The sequence below is a fragment of the Oryzias melastigma genome, linkage group LG24 (genome assembly GCF_002922805.2).
Source record: "Oryzias melastigma strain HK-1 linkage group LG24, ASM292280v2, whole genome shotgun sequence".
Classification (NCBI taxonomy): Eukaryota; Metazoa; Chordata; class Actinopteri; order Beloniformes; family Adrianichthyidae; genus Oryzias; species Oryzias melastigma.
The window spans coordinates 20,212,962-20,235,367 of NC_050535.1; the positions used below are offsets into that span (position 1 = coordinate 20,212,962).

A 22,406-nucleotide genomic window follows, 5' to 3' on the forward strand; every position below is an offset into this window, starting at 1 on the left:
CTGTTTTGACTAACCTAATTTTTTTTTTTTTTTAGTCTAATTTAGTATTTAGCTAATATTTTAGCTGGCTATCAATTTCAACATCTTCAGCAGCCAAATTCATCTTACAGCATTCACACTAGCATTATTACAGGTAATGCTATATATCTTGTTCATAATTATGCTAAAAAGTTACAGTTTCAAAGTTTTTAAAATGTTATTTAGTGTGTACAATAAATGTTTCTCCTCTTCGGCCCGTGACCTGAGGTGTGTTTTGGATTTTGACCCCTTGTGCGATTGAGTTTTTACATCCCTGGTCTAAATCACAGTTTTTTGCTCATAATTTCTTCATCTTCTGGAATAAGGTGTACTGCTATAGCGAGATCACCACCTAGTGTCCAGACTGAAACGTCCTCCAGGAGAAGCAGAACAATGTTTACAATGTTAATGATCTGAACATTTTAGTTAGAACTTCTCCTTTAGAGAATCCATGTAACACTGGATGATATTAACAATCTCATTATTTCACTGATACATTTACAGGATGTGTACTGGATCAGATTCATATGAATATATTCAAAACATATAGTAGATTATTAATGTATTTATAAATAAATGTGTATAAATATGTAAACTAAAATTATAAGTGAAGGTTTATCCATCCATCCATCCATTCATCTTCCTTACCGCTTCTTCCCTTTCGGGGTCGCGGGGATGCCGGAGCCTATCCCGGCTACTGAAGGGCGAAGGCGGGGTTCACCCTGGACAGGTCTCCAGTCTGTCACAGGGCCTCAATCACACACATTCACTCCCACATTCACTCCTAGGGGCAATTTAGAGTCACCAATTAACCTATGAAGCATGTTTTTGGACGGTGGGAGGAAGCCGGAGTCCCCGGTGAAAACCCACGCATGCACGGGGAGAACATGCAAACTCCACACAGAAAGGTCCCAGCTGGGGGTCGAACCGGGGCCTTCTCGCTGTGAGGCGAGAGCGCTAACCACTGCGCCACCGTGCAGCCCAGTGAAGGTTTAAAAGAATTGAAAAAAAATCGGAATCGACCCAGGCTTTTGTGAATCTAATCAAGTTGTTTCTGTAAGATTATAATCGATACCCAGCCCTACTCTAAACTGATCTACTCTTAACTGATCTACTCTAAACGGATCTTCTCATCTTCCTTGGCTTTAAGGAGAAGGAGAAAGAGATTTCTGCAGCTCTGCAGGATCTTAAGATCAGGAAAGAGTCAGATGACCTGCAAGAAAACCACCCGAGTGACGTGGTCTTCTCTGATCGCGTGGAGCGTGTCACCCGTGCTTTTGAGGAGCTCTGTAGTCAGGTATCATCATGAACAGACAAGAGAAGCATCCCATAATATACTGGTCTAATCTCCTAAATGCTCTTGATTTTATCTGTTTCTTTTTGTAAATTGCAGGTAGAAGTTCTGAGACTGGTTCCTCAAAAATCCACAGAGGACTGGGCTCTCTTCCGGAAACACCTGGAGGACGTAACCCTGCTGTCCAGCAGGCTGCGCTTTTCGCTGCAGCTGGAGCGTGCTCCCGTCTTCTCCCTGCAGCAGGCTGAGGACGACTCCGACCTCCTCCAGGTGAGGCGCCGCACATTCAAGCGCACGCGCCGCATACGTCAGCGCATACGTCCGTGCCTAAAGGCTGCACTTTAAAGGAAACACAAAGATTTCTGTGTTGCTCCGAAACAACAAGCTGCAGCTAAAAGCCTCTCAGTCCAGTTTTGACAGCTTTGCTAAAAGGCTGAGCCTTCGCAGACTTCAAGCTGTCAACTCTTTTTAGTACGGCCTCTCGGGGTGTCAGAAAAGTAAATCTACTTCTGCAGGGCCGTGATTAAAGATAGTGTTTTTCTTTTCACAGGATCTGCAGGTGAAGGCCGCGGAGGGGGGAGGGCTCTGGACGTCTGTGGACAAATCCTATCAGAGGCTTGTGGCGAGCTGGCCTCCTGCAGCCGCACAGGTACTCAGCCATTCGCTGGAAGCCGAACGGAAGCGGTGAGTGGCGCTCCAACGCACAGGGGCATGTTTTAAAGAAACAACAGTTATTTGAGCATTTGAAGAAAATTGAAAATGAAATAAACATCAATTTTTTGTAGGTTTTTTGTTACATAAACATTTGCTTTGATTTACATTTTAGAGAAGTGAAGTCGAACAGGAAACTGGATGAAGGAAAATGTTGAAGTGTCCACACTTAGACACTGTGATTGTAGCTCTAATCTCATACAAAAGCAAAATCCGAATTGCTTCCTTACCCTCTGGCTGCTCCTTATTGCTCCAATTGTTGGGGCATTAGAAGCTGTAATGGTGTCTGAAAGTGTTTTTTAAGGAGGGGCTGTAGGGACTTAGGGGTCTGTAACCCTTTGCTGGTCGGAGAATCCGCATTTCACTTGTAGCGCGAAAAAGAAATGTAAGTTTTCCCAATCAAAATGACGCTGACTGTAAAAGGGTTTTTGTTTTTGTACGACTTTTTAAATGTATAAAACTTATATTGCAATGTTTTTTTCTGGCAGCAACGCGCTAATGCAGATGAACACCAACTATATATAATGTAATCAAGCGGAAGTAACATCTGAATTCGAAGACAAATTTTTCCCATATCTCTCTACTTGAAGGGATAAATGTAAAAGTTGGGGATGTGGATGTAACAATACTTTTTGAATCAGTTCAATAACGATTCAAACTCCCCATGTTAATCGTTGAAGAGAATTAAGAAATGTGTCTGTGATGGACTGTGCCTTAATTTAGCAGTGTTGACGACATTTGTACACGTGTGTGCACCTGCGAGTGTGTGGGTGCGCCTGTGTGGGTGTGTGCGCGCCAGTGTGTGCACCTGTGTGTGTGTGGGCGCTCCTGAAAGGTAGGGCGGGCGCGCCTGTGTGTCTGCAGGGGCACCTGTGTGTGTGTGCGGGCCCGCCTGTGAGTGTGCGGGTGCGTCTTTGAGTCTGCGGGCGCCCCTGAAAGGGTGCGGGCGCACCTGTGAGTGTGCAGGTGCGCCTGTGTGTGTGCGGCGGCGCCTGTGTGTGTGCGGCGGCGCCTGTGAATGTGCAGGTGTGCCTGTGTGTGCGCACCTGTGTGTGCATGGGCGCGCCTGGGGGTGTGTGCACCTGTGTGTGTGCACGGGCGTGCCTGTGTGTGTGCACGGGCGTGCCTGTGTGTGTGCGCATTGCGGAGGGGCTGGTGCTCTTCAGCTGCGCTCCCCCCATATCCTCACAGCTTTTTCGGATTTAAAAGTTTCATATTGTCATGAATACACTACGAGGAATGCCTAGAGAATGGAAAGAGCTCATATGCAAAGTGGTTGATGAAAAGTTTTTCTTGTGAACTGTGTTTATTTTCATGTTTGCCTCTTTTATTTTTCAATAATCAACCTTTGCAGAAAAAGCAACAATAAGTCAAAGTTTATTAACAACAACTCTCAACATTCTTCAGTTCAGAACTCATTGTAAACTAAAGAGTACTCTCACTTATTCACTTCATTATGTTAAAATACATTAGATATCACTGCACTTGCCTCCTGACTACAGTACCCATAATGCTCCGATAATAATCCATCAAGTGGTGTTTCTTTGTAGTTTATCACATCCATACTAAAACATTTGGACAGATTTTGAAACGCAGTGTACCACAGAGAATCAGCTCATCATCAGAATTCACACATTAGCTGTCAACTTTTGAGAAAAAAATGAAAGGATTTTAAGTGTTCAGATGAAACATTTTTCTGAAGGATCCTGGCCAGTGAAAATTCTCTCTCATTTGAGAAATGTTCAGTTTTGTTCATGAAGCATAAAATGGAGAAGCATAAAAAATGTAGTCATAAAAATAAACTGCATCCACTGCTGCCTGGTGCCAACATCTTTCATGCACAGGAGACTATGTCATATGAGGAGTCAGGACCATCCTCTTGAAGAACATTCCTAGTTGAAAGTATTAAAAACATCTAATGATTGACATGAAACTGTTTTTATCTCCGCTGTCTTTCTAATTCCTTTTTGTTGACTGATCAGCATTTTGAGGATGAACTGCTGAGTCTCTTTTTTTGTTGTGTCTTGTCAGTTGGAAGGACGCGGTCCAGGAGATTCAGAACGAGATCGAAAAGACCAGGAAGACGGTTTCTCTTTGGCGAGAGTACAAGCACGTCTCTGACGGCTGCTCTTCTCACCTACAACTCCTGTGGCACGAGTGGGACGAGGCGACCCCCTCAACCCGACTAGACCCTGAAGCCTCGGTTGGTCCGTCTGAGGTAAGTCCAGGTGTTTGTGGGGGAAGTAAAACCTCATCAGCGTTCAGAATGACAAATCACTCTGGCCGGAAAAGCATTGATATATTTTACTGGATTGGCCCTTGCCTGTTGCTGCTATAGACAGAGACGTGTGCACAGGAGCCATTGTTATGCATTGAGTCGCATCAACAGAACGCAGCGGTTTCAATGTAAGACATGCAGGAATCAGCCACGAAAATCCTAATTTATTAACCAATTTTGCAAAACATGTCTAGAATTAAAGCTTAAAAAATGATTTATCTAATATTTTTACATTTGTATTATCTCTAAAAGCTAGGCTGTAAATAGTGCTACAGGTAACACACTGCTGCCAAATGAACATATTTTGCCTTTTGTCAGAATCTAAATAACTGAACATGTAAATGTTTATTACTCAAGCCCAGAAAGGAGGGATTGAGGAAGTTCAATGGCTTGATTGGCTGATAAACTTGACAAAGTGAAGTAACAAAGCCCCTTTCTTATTAAAAACACCTCAAAGCACACATACAGAAAAGTTGCATTACCTACTTTAAACCTAGTGTGAATGCTTATTGCTGAAAATAGTCACTGAAGATGATGATGAAGCTTTTTGCTGAAAATGGTGGCACAATTTACTTTAACTGTTGAAGGGATTTGCTGAAAATGCAAAAGCTATTTGCAAAATTTTAAATTTGCTAAAAGACTGGAAATTTTGTTTAGGAACTATAAAAGATGGCTAAAGTTGACCTAAATTTCTAAAAAAAAATTGTAGTAACATATCTTAAAAAAAGTCCCTAATACATGCCAATTTTGAAAAAAAATATTTAGTGTGTTGCTTAAATACTAGCTAAACTCCAAAAAAAACTTAAATTCCTCTGTAAACTTAGTCAAAAACATTATCCTGTTGCTAAAATAGAAGCTTAATTCTAAATTATCCTATAAAGACCACAGTAGATAACAAATTAGCCAAAAACTTTAGCATTTTGCTAAAATAGAAGCTAAACTCTAAATTAGCCCATAAAAACATAAGTAGGTTAACAAATTATCCAAAAATGTTATCATGTTGCTAAAATATTGGGTAAACTTCAACTTTTTAAAATAACTACTATAAATGATTTAAACATATCCCATAAATATATTTGAAGGCTTGTTGCTAATCTACTTATAAATACTAAATTTGAATTATTTCATATTCATTTCCTATGGGGCATATTTTGCTCAATATTTCAAAAACGATCAAGTTTATGAATATAAAAAATACAAGCAGTAATTTCTTGAACAAAGCTGAATGTTTTGATACCAAGTTTGTTCAAATTAGATAAACAACAACTTATAAAATTCTACCACCATGAAAGGAAAAAAAACGTAGAAACAACATATTTAGTTATTTTTGCATTGACAGCTCCTTCCCAAACTCCTGCTCTTTTCAGTGTTATTGTCACTGAGCAGAAAGTGAATGCTACATATTCTAGCTAGCCTTCCTTCAGTCTGTGCAACCAAGAAAGACATTCAATACCGGCAGTTTAGAAAATCACGTGTGAATAATTGCTTTATTTAAAAAATAAATAAATCAGTGCAACTGACAGCAACATGTAGCCTCGGACACATTTAAAGTACATGCGAATAATGCAGCAGTCTGCATCTTGCTGCACATATTTCCATCAGTTTTTGTGCTGGTTGCATGTAAACATGTGGGAATAGCATCAGCCATGTTTCAAAACATCAAACATTAAAATAAATAAATATTTAAAACGTCGATAATGACCCGAGCTAGTATGGTACCTGCTAACGGCCACTTTAGCACAAACTACACACTTCCCTGCCGATTAAAATGTGATTCCTACCCTGTAATGATTCCTCTTGATCGGATTATTTTGTTGTCAAAGTTTTTGAAGTTGATTGCAAAACATTGCGTTTGTTTTTGTGGTTCTTCGCGTACTTATTCGGACCTTCTCCGTTCATCACTCGTTAGGACTCAATGCATCGTAATGACGCACGTCCGTCACGCCGTATGTCAAACGGTTTCCAATCCAGTAACATATATCAGTGCCGGAAAAGGCTCAAACTCGTGCAACAATCCCACCATAAACAACCCCCCGAACATGCTTCCAAGCAGAACCGGGCTCATGAATCTTGTTTTCCATTAAATTGTCTGCTTGACTCATCCTGTTCCAGCTCAGAGAGTCCATGTATTACATTTGCTATTTGATTAAATGTTTTTCTCGATGGCTGCTCTCCCGTTCTTGGAACAGAAAAAAAAACGTCATGTACTCATGAGCAAAAATATCAGCACGCTCCGTGTTCGAACACCTGACCCCTCTTCTCCCGTGCATTTGTTCCTTTCTACAGAAAGTTTTTTTTTTTTTTTAATTTTGTGTCCTTTTCAAGCTAGTTTCCTATCAATTTGTTGATATCTACATTTTTATTTTCCATCAGAGCGGCTCTTTGGTTTTTAGATAATGGAAGCACGCGTTCATCCTCCTCATGACAAACACAATCCTCTCTTTCTGCTGTCCATCTCCCTGTTTTCCACTAACTCTGACAAACAGGACGCCCTTAATGAGCTGCAAAGCACTGTGGGAGATGTTCTGATGGCGTCCAAGCCTCTCCTAGATCGGTTGGACCCACGGGCCGCAAACTTGACCCAATCAGAAACCAGACTTCTGTCGCGGGACGTTTTGCTGCTGAAGCAGGCGGTGTTGGGGCGAAAGAGGAGCCTCGAGGTCAGACAACAAAACCTTTATTCCATTTTCAAACCCAAAAAATGTCGTAGCATTGAAGTGAAAGACTCTCTGCAGATCCGTTTGCAGCAGCAGAACCTGTTCCAGGCTCAGCTGGAGGCTTTGGAGAAGCAGATGCAGAACCTGGTTCATAAAGTGCAAACTCCTGTTACTGACACAGACTCTGCAAAGGTCAGACTGAGCTTTCCATGGAGACTCAACATCATCATTTAAAAAATAAAATAATGGCGTATCTGGTTCTGCAGGAGCTTCTGCAGGAGCTTAGTGCTTTGCTGCCATCATTGATGGACATCAAGGAGACAAGTCCAGATGTTGACCTAAATAACCAGGAGAGGCTGCAGGTGCTGTGCAGGAGGTGGAGGGACAGCATGACCCAGGCTTCACACCTGTACAGGTTTGAGATCTTTCCAATTTGAAGCTCCGTAGATCAATTACCTTTTTATTAACATTTTACACAAAATGAGTCAAAATTAGTCTGTCAAGCTGTGCAAAAAAAAAAATCATTGCAATTTGGCGCCCCCATAAGCAGTTTGTTCAAACAGTGGATTCACGTCAGGGCTGGCCTGGGCATATGCAACCTAGGCGGCTGCCTAGGGCGTCATCTGCTGGAGGGGGTGCCAAATTACCAAGATTAGGTTTTATATTAATGGTTTCTTTACGGTTTGACACACCGTAAAGAAACCATTAACCATTTTTACATTTTGTCTAAAATGTAAAAAAAAGTGTAATATGAAAAACCTAAATTAAGTCACTCAAAAGTTTGACTTAATCAATAACTTGTCTGATTCAGCCGCTGTCTAAGCTAGGTGAGGGGAGGGGGTGCTGTGTTGTTGCTGTTAGAGCTTCTTCAAAACTGTAAAACATGAAAAAGAAGCAAAACAAGTCCTCAAGGACAGCTTTAAGGTCAAAAAAGGAAAGAGGAGGAGGAAAAATTGACTCATAGCAGAGATTTATCTGTTTTATCACATTCAATTAATTGAAAATTCACCTCCCCTCCCCCATTTCGGTCAAAAAATACTCGTTTTTGGTCAGAAAAGGAAAAATTTAACTGGTGAACATCGCCTTTAGATTGCCATGAAGCATTTTTGTTATTGTATTTAGAAACTACCAGTTTAGTCCAGTTCTCATATATCTAGTCAATGGTTCAGCACTGAATGCAAAAAGTCTGAATGGAAACTGTCAACATTTTTTTTTACGTTTACAAAGTTGCTTTTGAGTTAAACCTTTTCAAATGTACTTTTTATTTAAATTTACAATCAGTCCTTTTAATCATTTTAAGCTGATCCTGATCTGACCTCATACAGCAGCTTTAAACAGTCGTAATGTCTCCCCTTTGACTGGATTCTGGTCCAAAAACAGTGAAAACTGCTCATTTCAAAACCCTTCTGAGTTATTAGACTTGAGTGTCATCACTCACATCACAAATTATTCTACTGTGCAGAAAGCTACATGAAGAGCTTCAGCGATCCAGGAGCCTCGAGGAGAACCTTAACACCCTAAAATCTATCCAGAAGGAGCTGGAACAGGACTCTCCGTGCACGAAGACGTCGACATACCCAAACCTCCAGGAGATGCTGGTCATCCATCAGGTACAGTCGATGTCTTCATTTCTACAAGTAAACAAATGGAACTCACCTTCTTTTAAACAAACTAAAAGCTGCTTTTCAGAAGAAAAAAATAGTCACATCATCAGCACACGCTGACAACCTGAATGTCCTTTCTACTCCTTTCCGTTTTTACAGTTACATTTCAAACCGATTACCGTATTTTTCAGACTATAAGTCAAGAAAAAAAATATTGCATATTTTAGAGAAAAATGCAAAGTCTGTGAACAAATCCACCCAAACTGGTGTAGTACCACCTTCTGCTGCCTCTTTTCCATACACGTCAAATTCACTGCTTTACAGTTTTAACCCAAATGTTCATAGTCTTGACTCCCCGGCCCGTGTGGGGGAAGATACTGTCAACATTAAACCTCCTCATGACACCATAACATTTACGATGAAGTTCAGGAAGAGAACTATCAGCGTCTCCTCCACGCTTCATCTTCTGCCTTAATGTCAGTAGCCAATATTGATGCACACACCCACAGCGCCCTCTACCAGCTGTTGATGGGAAACAAACTGCTAAAAGTTAGTGGAAAAATAATGAATATATGTGCTAATATTTTTTTTATCACATGTAAGCTTATCACAAATATTTATGGACAAAAACTGTGACTTGTACTTAAAAACATATTGTACTCCCTTGATCTTATAATCATGTCCTCCTCACTCCTACAGAAGCTTCAGGCTGAGATCCGAGTTGGACACCAGCTCCTGCAGGATCTCTGTCACCATGTCCAGTCTGCGGAACAATCAGAGGACGACAAGTAACTGATTACTCACGAATGAATACTTCATCAGTGTTGTTTCATGAGAGTCTAACATTTTGAAGCTTTTTCACTTTTTATGTTGTCCTTAAACAAAATGATTTCTCATCCAGACTAGTTTATGTGGCCACCATAATATAAAACATAGTTCTGGATGAGGAGAGCTTTTCTAGTTTTAATGATTATAAAGCTTTTTGGTGTTAATCATCAAGGTAAAACATTGTAAACATTGTATGCAGTGTTGAGATATGACCCCCCCCCCCCACCCCCCATGGCCTTCTTCTCCCAAGCTAATAAGGGGCGCCGCTCAGTGGACGCTTCCGCAGTGAACCTTGAACTGTCTGTTTACATCTCTCTGTTTGTCTTGTTCTTGGTTGTACTGAAAAACAATGAATTTCCCCCCAGGGGATTAATAAAGTATCTTGATTGATTGATTGATTGATTGATTGATTGATAAAACAGTTATTCACGACTCTAAAATTAAATGTGTCTCATTATTTGGAAAACTGTCTTTAAACTGTTTTTTCACCTGCTACAAGGCGTGATTCAGACAAATGCTTAGCAGCAGCAGACCACTCTATATTCATTTTTTGGTCCAATTACGTCTTATTTATCCATGCAGATCTGAACTCCTGACCTCTGTGAAGAAGAGCTGGCTCACCTCCGTGTTGGTGGCTGAACAGAACCGGACGTCCATAAAGGAACGCCTGGATCAGTGGAGAGTTTATCAGTGTGGCACAAACCTCCTGCAGAGATTCTTTGAGACTCTGGAGTCTCTCCTGCCTCTCACCGGACAGTCTCTGTACACATTACACCAGCTGCAAGGCTGCAGAGATCTTCTCCAAGTCAGTTCATCTCACCTTTACACCATGAACACACATTAAAACTGATTGAAGTACTGGTTAAAATAATCTGTTGTGTTTTCTTCCAAAAGTGTGTTGAAGAGTCTGTTGGTCAGCACGCTGCTGTATACACTCAGACTGTGGAGGCTGCAGAACATTTGCTTGAAATCCTTCCGGAGTGTGAGAGTCGGAGTCGACTGCAGTCGGAGCTTCAGGGAACAAAGGAGATGTGGCAAAAAAACACATTATTTTTGAGGAGAAACCAGGACCTGGTTGATACCACCATCCAGGTAACACACCTCCTCCAGCACCTTATCTCTCATCGTCTCCTGTTGGTTTGAGTGACCAACAAATGCAAATCCCAGCCAGCAAGGCCAGGTGGGCCCATATGGTTTAAAAGTGGGCAGAAAATGTGGACCCCACCTGTGTTTGCCCACATTGGGTTAACCGGACACTATGCGGGGTGACTCGCTACGCTAGCCGACTGCCTGGTGGACAGCGTAGAGTGCTAGCGAGTTCCCCTGTAGCATTCTAGCAAGCTCCGCTGCATCAAGCTAGCGAGCTCCTCTGTGCGAGCTCCTCTGTAGCTAGCTGATCACTACTCGCTCGAGCTGCTAGCTTTACTGAAAAAGTGTTAGTGTTAGCCTGGGGGCACCGCTAATGTTAGGTTGGAGGGTGTGAGAGGCTGGAGGGAGAGCATGTAAACAGAGAGCTCTCAGCAACGGAGAGGGGAAGGGGGCGGGGTTGCTCCACACCAAGAGTCCCGCCCACAACACAGAGGGAAATTTTAATGAGCTTCTGCCGCTCTACAGAAACTATGACTGACAAAAATCATACAAGTTTTTATTATTTTTTTGTTTTGGCGAAAAACAGAATCATTTGAATTAAAAGACCTCTGGGAGCGTTGGACAAGAGATCAGAAGATGATCAGAGTGGGATTTTAAAAACCATCAAAACAATGTAGCTTCTAATAAACATTCTTTCTTAAAGACCAACTAAATTACCTTTGTTAATTAAAAAAATACAAAGATTTTATTCAAACAAACTGCTTTTACTGAATAGCAGCACAAGACAGCATGTGTTTGAGTGTTTACAAGGGAGGAGGTGGATCTGCTGAGTGACCCCAATCCAGGATCCCACCCCCCGAACACACATTCATGCTCTCACAGAGAAGCTCAAATCTCCATGATCCACATCCAGAAACAGCTGATCCGCGCCGTCATTCCATCACGGCTTTACGACTCCTCCCCCCACGCGTTACATGCTCACACTGGGAATGAAAAGGCAGATGAATAACCTCAACACCACATGGCTTCTGAAGCCACTTGTTTAGCTTCCTAATGAATTTAAAAGTCAAACATCATATTTGCATCCAAATATCAGCTTTTGGGAAAATGAGGAGTCCAATGAAACCTTCTACGAAACCCTTGTTTTTAGAGTCTTTGGCCAAATCTGAATTCTTCCCTTCCCCTTCATTTAATCTTCCAAACGAAGAGTTGTGAAAAAATAGTGTCTCATAACTCGGACATCATGTTTGTTTGATGACATCACCATTAAGTGCCAGTTTGCTAGCTTTAGCTTAGCTTAAGCGGAAGAGGACAGAATTGTTTGCAACAAGTCACCCAGTGGTTTTGTAGGCCCAATCCAAATTCTTCCCTTCTCCCTTCCCCTTCATTTAGCCCTCCAAATGGAGAGTTATGAGAAAATAGTGTCTCATATTTCAAATGTTACTTTTGTTCGATGACGTCATCAATAACCGCCGGATGCTAGAATTAGCGCGGAGCTTCCAGCGCTTGAATATACATAACAACAGCGGTTTTATAACTTTAAAAAGGTCATGCTACAACAAAAAGTCACTACTTACTTCAGAGCGCACACACGTGAAGAAAAGCGCTTCTCAATGTGACGCGGTTTAGCCTCGCAACAGAGAACTTTGTATCCCTCCCCTCAGAGGGTCGGATATAAAAAATAATAATCCCGGACATGACTTGCACTTAAACTCCCACTTCAAATTGAGGGGAAGGGCTAAGGGGAAGGGAGAAGGGAAGAATTGGTAGTAAACTGTCAGTCACTTTCCTTTTTACATCAGCTTCAAACAGGAAGTTGATTGATTTTTCTTTATTTAATTCTGCCTTTTTGTCCTTGTGTTTTGCAATAGACAAAAGTGTTTTATGTAATTTGTGGTTTTAAGCACAAAAAATCTTTAATTTTGGCAAACCCACTTGCCCAGCGTGGTGCAGTTTCCATGACAACAGTATAACAGAGGCCACATTAAGAAACTTTTTGTGGTCTGTAGATTCGTTCCATTACTTTTCTGCTTTCATATATTTAGGAAAAGAAACTAGAAATAAATGAAATAAGTCAAATTTCAGAGCAGCTGAAAATTGAATCTCAGGTTAGCATTTGGACCCCCTCAGGGCAAATGAAATCCCTTTGATATGTCAAAGGTCAGAGTAATTCAGGAAGCAGTCATACTTATAGATCATCAACACCAGGCTCTGCTAAAGCCTTTGCAAAGAGAAAACACGTATTGCGTCAATATTCTGTCAGAAATGGATAAAAAGTTTTCTTTTCTTTAGATTTATGTTTCCCCTGTTTGTCATGAACTAAATCTGCTGCTCTGATTGGAGAATTTCCATTTTCCCGTCTTCTTTTCTGCTCAGATGTGGAGTCAGAGCCAGGATGGGATCACCGAGGTGACATCGGAACTGGACACCGTGAAGCAACTTCTGACAGAAAGATCAGAAGAGTGTGAGGAGACGGAGATTATTCAGGTGGGAAATGTCCATAAATTATTCTACATGTAATCTTAATATGAGAACTCTGATCTAAAAGTATTACAATAAGCAGAGCAGTTCAAGCTGTAAAGAAATTACCTTTTGTTTTTAGTACTGTGAAAAAGTTTAAACAATGTGCTTAAAGTCTCACTTCGACCATCTTTTGATCTGTTTTTATAGTGTTGCTAAGTTATGATTTTAGGAAAAACAAAAAATCTAAAAATCTGTGTAGCTTTCTAGAACATAGTTTCTGCAGGAGTTTATCTAAAATTTACTTTTGAGTTGTGGGTGGGACTGTTGAGCAACCCCACCCCCTTCCCCTCTTTGTTGTATGGAGCTCGGAGCAACTCGAAGTATTTTCTAAAGTCACAAAAACAATCTTTTCAATCTGTATTCTTTCATCTGCTCCTGATTTTAACCCTTTATGATATTTGTTTTGTTGTAACATTTTTCATTGTTAGCATGATCAACATCGTTTCAGTAGGTTCTGAAGGAGAAAAGCGGCGTAAGCTTAAATACATTTAAATCAATTAATCGATTTTATTAACCTAGCCCTATTAGGCTCCAAGGTAAACTGAGTTTGAGAACTATGGTTTATATCACATGTCAAAGTCAAGGCCCGAGGGCCGGATCCGGCCCTCCAGGTAAATATATCCGGCCCTCCAGATCATTTTATTTTATTGTTATTAATGGCCCGATGTTATCTTGCGCTTATTTTTTACTTGTATAATTTTGACTAAATATATTTTTATGGAGGGTAAAATATTGAAAGTTATTTAAGGTTTAAGTTGATTTATTCTTGAATAATATTCCTGCCTTTTTATTATTCAGAATTATGTCAAAAAGTTACAGTTTTAAAGTTTTAAAAATTTGCATTCTACTAGCTTTTTGGAATATTTTGACATTTACTAAGATGTTTTAGGCTATTTTGGACTGAAGCTAATATTTCAGCTACATACTAGCTGTTTTGGCTAATTTAGGCTTTTTTTTAGTTTTTAAAGCTATTTTGGAGTTTAGCTATTTTTTCAGCTACATGCTAGCTGTTTGGCTAAACTAAGCTTTTTTTGTCTTTTAGGCTTTTTTAACATTTGGATAATATTTTAACTGGCTATCATCTTCAGTGTTTTCAGCTATCAGCTTCAGCGTTTTTAGCTATCAATTTCAGCATCTTCAGCGGCCAAATTAATCTTACAGAATTCACACTAACATTATCACAGGTAATGCTATATATCTAGTTCATAATTATGTTAAAAAGTTACAGTTTTAAAGTTTTAAAAATGTAGTTTTAGAGTGTTTAATAAATGTTTATCCTGTTCTGCCCGTGATCTAAAGTGTGTTTTGAATTTTGGCCCCTTGTGTGATTGAGTTTGACACCTGGTTTATATGATAACCACCTTCACCAATTAGGAGTGAGCTTTTTGGAAAGCCACACCTCTACCACTTGAAACGGGATCCACAAACTCTATCAATCAAAGGTCAGGTAATGACTTGAGTATGACTTATAATAAATGAAAAATAATATTAAAGGGATTTTGGCTTCTTGGACCCAGCATGCCGAGGGGGTGGGGTTTGTCACTTCAGTTCTCATATACAGTCAATGGTTTGTCACCAAGCGGTAAGTTTTCCTCGTGGGTACATGTGACTCCGACAGGAAGTTGAGTTTTGAGCAAACACAGAATTGTACAAAATAAAAGCTAAAGTAAAAACTGAAACCAGAAATGTTTGTAGATTAAATAAAAGTCAATAAAATCCTGGTCAACAGCTGAGTATAACCAGGATTTTTTGACCCCAACATGTGACATCTTTGGTCAGCTCATCTGCTAACTTGCCCCCCCACCAACTCAACCAACGACCCCCCCTTACCCCCCCTGGTTTACAGCTTTCTCTCCCCTCCCCCTTCATTCCCTCCCCCTGTCCGGTCCACGGCTCCATAATCTCCGGAGGTGAAGCAGCCTTCTCCTTCATGGCAGTCTGAGCGCTCACTTCTTTGCGTCATGCAGGAGACGGAGCTGTGCCTGCAGCGTTCCTCCTCCGGACTGAGGGAGTCGGCCTCCGCCAGGACCCGCCTGTCCCATCACGTCGCAGCTGGCGACACCGCCGTGCTGGAGCAGCAGCTGGAGCAACTCCACGCTCAATGGGAAGAGCTGTGCGTGAAGGTGAGGACTCCTACAACTCTCAGGTCGGGGGAAGGCCGTGGAGCAGGTGGAACTTTTTGGAGGGAAACGGCTCATTAAAATGCAGAAGTTTCAAACTCTTTCAGGTTGAACTCCTCACAGCTTGATTCACTCTGATGCAGGAAGTTCTTGCTGTTTTTGTGGTTGACAATCCCAACCAGCATCTTTTTCTGCTCACATATAAAACATTAACCCTTTAACTCCAGTATTTATGTTCTTTGATTTACTGTATTTATTTTAATTGTTAGTACAATCAACGTAATTCCAGTATATTTTGAAGGAGATTCTTCAAAATCTACTGGAATTACGTTTGAAGTATGTTAAAAATGAACAGGTTGTAGATGAGGATACGCCGGAGCGGATCTGCCAAGCAGATGGCTCTAAGGGACGCGGTGGGACGGGGCTCCATTGTTCCTGGGAGGCACAAAGTCCTCACAAAGCAGCCCTGAATTCCCCCGCAGTCCAGAGGACCGCCGCCGCTCTTCCCCCGCCACCACAGCTTCAGTGATCCAAAAGATCATCAACCCCCCTCCCAAATCAGCTTTGTAAAAGGGGGTGTTTTGACTGAATTAAGCTGTCATTAGGAAAATGGACCTTGTTAATTTGACCAGAATCTCCTCTGATTCTCTCCACTCTGGATCAGATTAAATGTCGTCGATCCTGCGAAACGTTTGATCCGCTCTCAAACATGTAATCACATTTTTCAAGGGATTTTCAAAATTTTCGACACAAACTCAACCAGGTTACCTAACTGTTAGAGTTTTCGGAATCAGAGCTTTGTTTTGTTGTGATATTTATGGATTGAACTCTTAAAAAATAACTTTTTAAAAATTATTTTTATAAAAATTTTATCAAAACTTTGACAACACTTATTTTCCAAAAATGTTTAAAGAAAAACTGTAATGAAGACTTTAAACTGATGTTGTCATAAAAACTCTAAATCATGTGTGTCAAGGCCCGGGGGCCGGATCCGGCCCTCTGGGTGATTCTGTCCGGCCCTCCAGATCATTTTATTTTATTGTTATTAATGACCCGATGTTATCTTGCGCTTATTTCTAATTCATGTAATTTTGACAAACTATTTAGGGTTTAAATTGATTTATTCTGTATTAATTGATTATTAGGCTGTTTTGGAGTGAGGCTAATATTAACACGCTGTCTGTTTTGGCTAATTTAGGCTTTTTTCAGTTTTTGAGGATATTTTGAAGTTTAGCCATATTTTTAGCTACATGCTAACTGTTTTGGCTAAACTAAGATTTTTTTTGTTTGTTTTTTAGGCTAATTTGGCATTCAGCTAAAATTTTAGCTGGCTATTAGCTTTAGTTTTTTCAGCTATCAGCACTAGCATCTTCAGCTATCAGCACTAGCATCTTCAGCTATCAGCACTAGCATCTTCAGCTATCAGCACTAGCATCTTCATAATTGTGACTGAGTTTGACACCCCGGCTCTAAAGGATAAAGCTATGAGGAAAAGAAAATGTATCATGGGGTTCACAAAATTTCCCACATTTATTGCTCACATCAAGACAACATTTTTTTTTTAATTTCCCAAAATATATTCAGCTCACCTGGATGTCACCATCTTCATGGCGAAAATGCGTTATGATAGTTTTTTCTGTCAATTTTGTTCCCCAGAAAACACAAAGTTTTTATCTTACAGCTTAACTTTAAGACACAGATACTGAGAAACATCAGAAAACGTTTGCATTCCTTTAATTTTCCAGTAATTTACTACGTCTCAAACTTTTTGGTTGACAGAATTAGCTTTAAAAATGGTTGAAAATGTTTTAATTTTTATTTGATTTACAGACAAGAAAAATCCCTAAACATATTTTTTAGGTACATGTTGGGAAAAAAACTGAATGGTTGCTACGTAGTATCACCTTCACAGAGGTTGCCATCTTACTTCCAAATTTGACTGAGCGTTTTTCTGTGTTTGAGCACTGTGAACTACTACAGTAGAAAGTCATTCTACTGACCAATAAAGTATTTAAATTTAGCAATACTATTTCCTTACAGTTGAAGGAAGACCTTATACTCACATTTGTCAGAACCAGACATGTGTGCTAGCCAGACTTGTATTGTTTGCAGTCAAATCCTTTTGTAATGAAGTCTGTTCTGATTTAAATAGTCAGTCAAACAATGGCACACGTCAGATGGAGGACGTGGCCGAGAGAAATGCCTGTCAACTGTGCGTACCGATTTAATTAGGTCACATTCATTCATTAGTGTGATGCTCTGAGGCGGATGGTGGATTAAAAAAAAAAAAAAAGGACCCAAAAAATGCAGAAGGTGCATTGCGAGTAATTAAAGCATTAGCAGTTTAAGCTTTCTGATTTAAAGTATAAAACTATTGGAATCAGCCGATCATAAAAACACAATGATTGGTAATCTGATCTGATCTTACCCATCATGCTTTGTTCTCACCCGTCAAAGATTCATGTTTTTTTTCTTTTCCTCTTTCAAGGTTTCTTCCCGCAAACAGGAAATAGCTGACCGTCTTAATGCATGGACCATCTTCAATGACAAGAACAAGGAGTTTTGTGATTGGCTGACTCAGATGGAGAAAAAGATCTGCCACACAGGAGATCTGAGCATTGAGGAGATGGTGGAGAAACTGAAGAAGGTAAAATGCTGTGGGGTGGTTATCATGTTCCAGTGAACGTGATCAAGAGCAGGGTAGTTTCCTCTCCTCTGTAGGTGAAGGTCCCAAACGTGTGACCACAACCATCACCACCACATCATTCAGAGAGCTTAACGAGAGAGCAACATAGTTAGGCATGGTGGTGGAGGGTTGGTAATTTGTGCCTTAATAGCTACAGCTTGGTCATTTGTAGATCTCAATGGAGGTCGGTAAGATGCTGAACAGAAAATCAGATTTATTCAGTATGTGTGCATTCTCATCCCTAAGTTGTCACATGTTTGGTTAAGGACAACCTCCATGTCACTTTTGGACATTTTGGGTGTCCCCAACTCGTCATTCTTTGATGTGCTGGCTGTTCGTAAAATCAAGGGTCCGCAACACTTAGTATGCGTTGCAGGACACTGTACCAGATGCGCACCGGTCCTCAGTATGCGTCCAGTACCGGACCTGGTAACGGTTCGGGTCCGGTACCACATCTTGTACTGGTTTGCGTCTGGTACCGCATCTGGTAGCAAGTTCAGGTCCTGTACCGCATCTGGTACTGGTTCACGCCAGGCAGCGCAACTTGTGCTGGCTCAGGTACGGTACTGCAACAGGTATTGGTTTGCCCCCAGTACCTCATCTGGTACCGGTTCAGGTCCGGTACCACATGTGGTACTGGTTCGGGTCCGGTACTACAACAGGTATTGGTTTGCACCCAGTACCACATCTGGTACTGTTTGCTCCCTACAGCACATTTGGTACTGGTTCATGCCTGGTGCCAGTTCAGGTTCGGTACTGCATTTGGTACCGGTTCGTGCCTAGTACTGCATTCTGTACTGGTTCATGCCCGGTACTGCATCTGGTACTGGTTTGCACCCAGTACCCCAATCAGGTACTTGTTCACGCCAGGTACTTCATCTGGTACAGGTTAGGGTCCGGTTCTGCATTCGGTACTGGTTTGGGTCCAGTACTGCAACAGGTACTGGTTTGCGCCCAGTACCTTATCTGGTACCGGTTCGGGTCCTGTACCGCATCTGGTACTGGTTTGCGTACAGTACCGAATCTGGTACTGGTTCGGGTCCAGTACTGCATAGGAACAGCCAAAGTCAGAGACACTCAAAACGTCAATAAGTGACTTGGAGGGCTCCTTAACCAAACATCAATATATGTTAATAAGATTATGTTGGTTTAACCTAAGTTTATGGTTAAGCATTTAATGCTAATTAACTCTTTGACTGAACGATTAATGTATTTTCATCAGATTCTGAAAGTGGAGAGAATCCCGTTAATCCCCATAGATATGAGACACAATGAGAGTCGTATTGTTGGAATCACATTAATTACACACACAGTCAAAGAGTTCTGTTCATTTGAAGAGCAGGTGTTACCTCCTTTCACTGAAGTCAAAGAAAACCCATCAGTGATCAGACAGACCTAAATCACATACACTAGTCTTGGAAATGTTCAGACTTTTGGAAAGCAATACATCAAGAATATGCTCTCTGTTGTGTGTGGGCTCTGTTATATGTTGAGTCAACATATAGTTGGAAGAGACTTGGTGTGAAATGGCAAAGCAGTGCAAATCTAGTGAATCTTGATTCAGCCTTTTTCTGTCACAGCTCTATTCCGATATTTGAAAGTCATGGTGTCGGATAATTCTATGAAAGGTTTCAAACAGTTGATACTTCTCTGAATCACACAAGATACCAACCATACCTCACTGTGTGGGTTTTTAATTTGACAATTTTCAATTTATCGTATTGATTATATAAGAGTGTTTTTGATTGGCAGGCAGGGAGATACAGTGAGACTCTTACTTTCCCACATTTTGAATGGTTTTCAAAGGGGCGGAGCAAACTCCCAGAGTCAATGGGCATTTTCTCTCTTTAAGAATTCTATAGAGACGGTCTTCTTAACCCTGGTCCCGGAGCTCCACCACCATGTCTGTTTCAGTTCTCTCAGCACTGCCTTCTGTTGGTTAACTGACACAGGTGCCTTATCGCTCTGATAGGCCAATCACATCTGATGCAGTTAACTAGCAGCAAGGAGTGATGGGAGATCTGGAAAACAGGGCCAGGACTGGGCAGCCCTGGTCTGTAGGCCACATCAGAGATGATCAGTCCAGTGTGGAGGACAAACATATATATATATTTTTTTTCCAAAACACTAGTGAAGATAATGACGAGTTCTGATTTGATGACATAAAAAACTGAGACTTGATGCCACCTTTGACCCGTCTTTGACCTTTGACCAGGACTGCATGGAGGAAATGAACCTGTTCAGCGAGAACAAGCGTCACCTGAAGGAGCTGGGGGAGCAGCTGCTGCTGGCCAGCGACGAGGCCAAGCAGACCCAGGTCCGCGGGTCGCTGCAGGAGGTCAATCAGCGGTGGAACAACCTGTTTCACCACATCGGAGCCAGGTGAGAGTCGGCCGCAGGTGCCCCCCGCCGCCACCGCACAGCGGGAAACCGCCATGTTTATGTCCATTAAGGCGTTTTCAAGAGGGGGGCGTTTATGCTGTTTAAGAAGCACTTTGCAAAGACAAATGACAGGATGAGGGTCGGATTGTGTTTTACTTAAGATGAATCACAATTTGCATCATTAACCCCCCCACCCCCCACCCCTTAAGAGCAAAGCTCCTCTGCAGCAGAAAGCATAATGAGGCAGGAGAAAACATCCGTCCATCCCTCCACCTGCTGTCGAGATGCTCCGCAGCTGTCGGGAAGACGGAGCTGCCCCCGCCAACAGATGGAAAGACCAGGAATTCATGCCCCCACCCCATCCACCGCCACCTCAGGGAAAGACAGAAGCCACGATTTAGCCTAAAACCCACATGTCCATGAGTCCACGCTGACTACCCCCGCTTTTTTGGGGCTGATTGTAACTCCTTCCTCTGCCTGAGACTTCACTTTTGAAAATTGTTATCAACGTGTCACTTTTTTAAGTCACCTTTAAATTGTTTTTTTTTAACCGCCTAGTTTTAGTAAAAGTTAGCCGTGTCGCCGTGCAACCTTTGTGAATCTCCGGGTATTTTGGCAGGTGGTAGTTACTCCTGATTACAGCGAGCGGCTAAAAGATGCAGCAGAAGTAAATGTCAGAGTTTTATCTTGAAGCCCTCCTGCCGACGCCTCGCCTTTACCCCCCCGCCCAGACGCTCCGTTCCTAAGCAAACCCCCCCGTCTCCGCTCTGCGCTTTTGTTCGACCTCCACATGAAGCTTTTGTGACGTTGTCAGCGGACGGAGAGGTGGAGGAACCGTCCTTTCCTCAGCTGAATTATGTCTCCATTCCACCGCCACAAACACGCCGTCACGGATTAGGAAGTGGCCACGCTCAGGTTTCCACTCATACTTGGACTAAAGCTGGAAACAAGTTTCAAGTAGAGGAAATCCAGTAAATAAATGCAGTGAAACAATCACAGAGGTGACTTAGAATAAATGTTTACCATTCTTCAAAGTCTGGAAAAAAAACTTTCAGACTTGTTAAAATTCAATTTTCTTTCTTTTTTTTGTTGATATTTTTCCAAAAAAAATTCCACCTCTGCAAACAATCTGTCAGACTGGACACTCGAAACATGAAGTCAAGTAATAATTTATGCAGCTTCACAACAGCGAAAATGTTCTCAGGAATGAGAAGCTACATGACAAATGACAACAAAGATGTTTGTTCAGCTTAAGATTTGTTTGTGAAGGTTCATACAACTAGACAATAAGTGTTTAAGCTGCAGTTTGAGTCACTGCACCTGATGGATGGATCAGTTGGTTGATTTTGTTGGTTGGTTAATTTGAAAATTGGTTGGTTGGTTAGTTTGCTGGCTAGTTAGGTGAGTGGCTGATTGTTTGGTTTGTTGATAGCTTAGTTGATAGATTAGTTGAATTATTGAGTGGTTCATTGAGTGATAAACTGGTTAGTTTGTGGGTGGATTTATTAATTGAGTGGTTGGTCAATTGGTTGGTTGGTTAGTAGAGTGATTGCCTTCTTGATTAGTTGAGTGGTTGAATGGTTGCTCGGTTGGTTGGTTAAGTGGTTGGTTGATTGATTAGTTGAGTGGTTGAATGGTTGGTTGATTAGTTGCGTGGTTGATAGGTTGAGTGGTTTGTTTATTGATTATTTGAGTGGGCAATTGGTTGATTAGTTGAGTGGTTAATGGTTAGTTTGTTAAGTGATTAGTTGGGTTGTTTCTTGATTGATTAGTTGAGTGGTTGATTAGTTGGGTGGTTTGTTTATTGATTAATTCAGTGGTCAATTGGTTAATTAGTTGAGTGGTTGAATGGTTAGTTTGTTATTTGATGTGTTGGGTGGTTGGTTGGTTGATTGATTAGTTGAGTGTTTTTTATTGGTTAGTTGAGTGGCTGATCGATTGATTGATTAGTTGAGTGGTTGGTTGACTGATTAGTTGAGTGGTTAAATGGTTGGTTGGTTGGTTGGTTGGTTGGTTGGTTAGTTGAATGGCTGGTTAGTTGAGTGGTTGATTGGCTGGTTGATTGGTTAAAAAGTTGATTGGTTGGTTTACCATGATCTGTTTTAAAACGGTGAAAAGGAAGACAACAATGAGAAAAAATACTTAAATATTTTTATAAATTGGTTTTAAGAACTGGTTAGAAAATAAATCAAAGAAAATTATGGTATATTATACTC

At 41.2% G+C, this 22,406-nt stretch overlaps 1 protein-coding gene across 6 annotated transcripts in view; it reads left to right on the forward strand.

Moving 5' to 3' along the window:
• The window catches only part of LOC112158499 (nesprin-2), a 72,986-nt gene that overhangs the window by 33,161 nt on the left and 17,419 nt on the right, over positions 1-22,406 (forward strand). For all 6 annotated transcript variants that reach the window (XM_024291923.2, XM_024291922.2, XM_024291924.2 and 3 more), the window contains exons 35-49: positions 1,169-1,315; positions 1,412-1,582; positions 1,863-1,996; positions 4,055-4,241; positions 6,788-6,961; positions 7,037-7,150; positions 7,225-7,373; positions 8,421-8,568; positions 9,262-9,350; positions 9,973-10,195; positions 10,285-10,482; positions 12,856-12,966; positions 14,970-15,125; positions 17,611-17,769; positions 20,024-20,190. In XM_024291923.2, the coding sequence (XP_024147691.1) occupies positions 1,169-1,315; positions 1,412-1,582; positions 1,863-1,996; positions 4,055-4,241; positions 6,788-6,961; positions 7,037-7,150; positions 7,225-7,373; positions 8,421-8,568; positions 9,262-9,350; positions 9,973-10,195; positions 10,285-10,482; positions 12,856-12,966; positions 14,970-15,125; positions 17,611-17,769; positions 20,024-20,190 (2,327 nt within the window). The remainder of the gene's footprint in view (positions 1-1,168; positions 1,316-1,411; positions 1,583-1,862; positions 1,997-4,054; positions 4,242-6,787; positions 6,962-7,036; positions 7,151-7,224; positions 7,374-8,420; positions 8,569-9,261; positions 9,351-9,972; positions 10,196-10,284; positions 10,483-12,855; positions 12,967-14,969; positions 15,126-17,610; positions 17,770-20,023; positions 20,191-22,406) is intronic.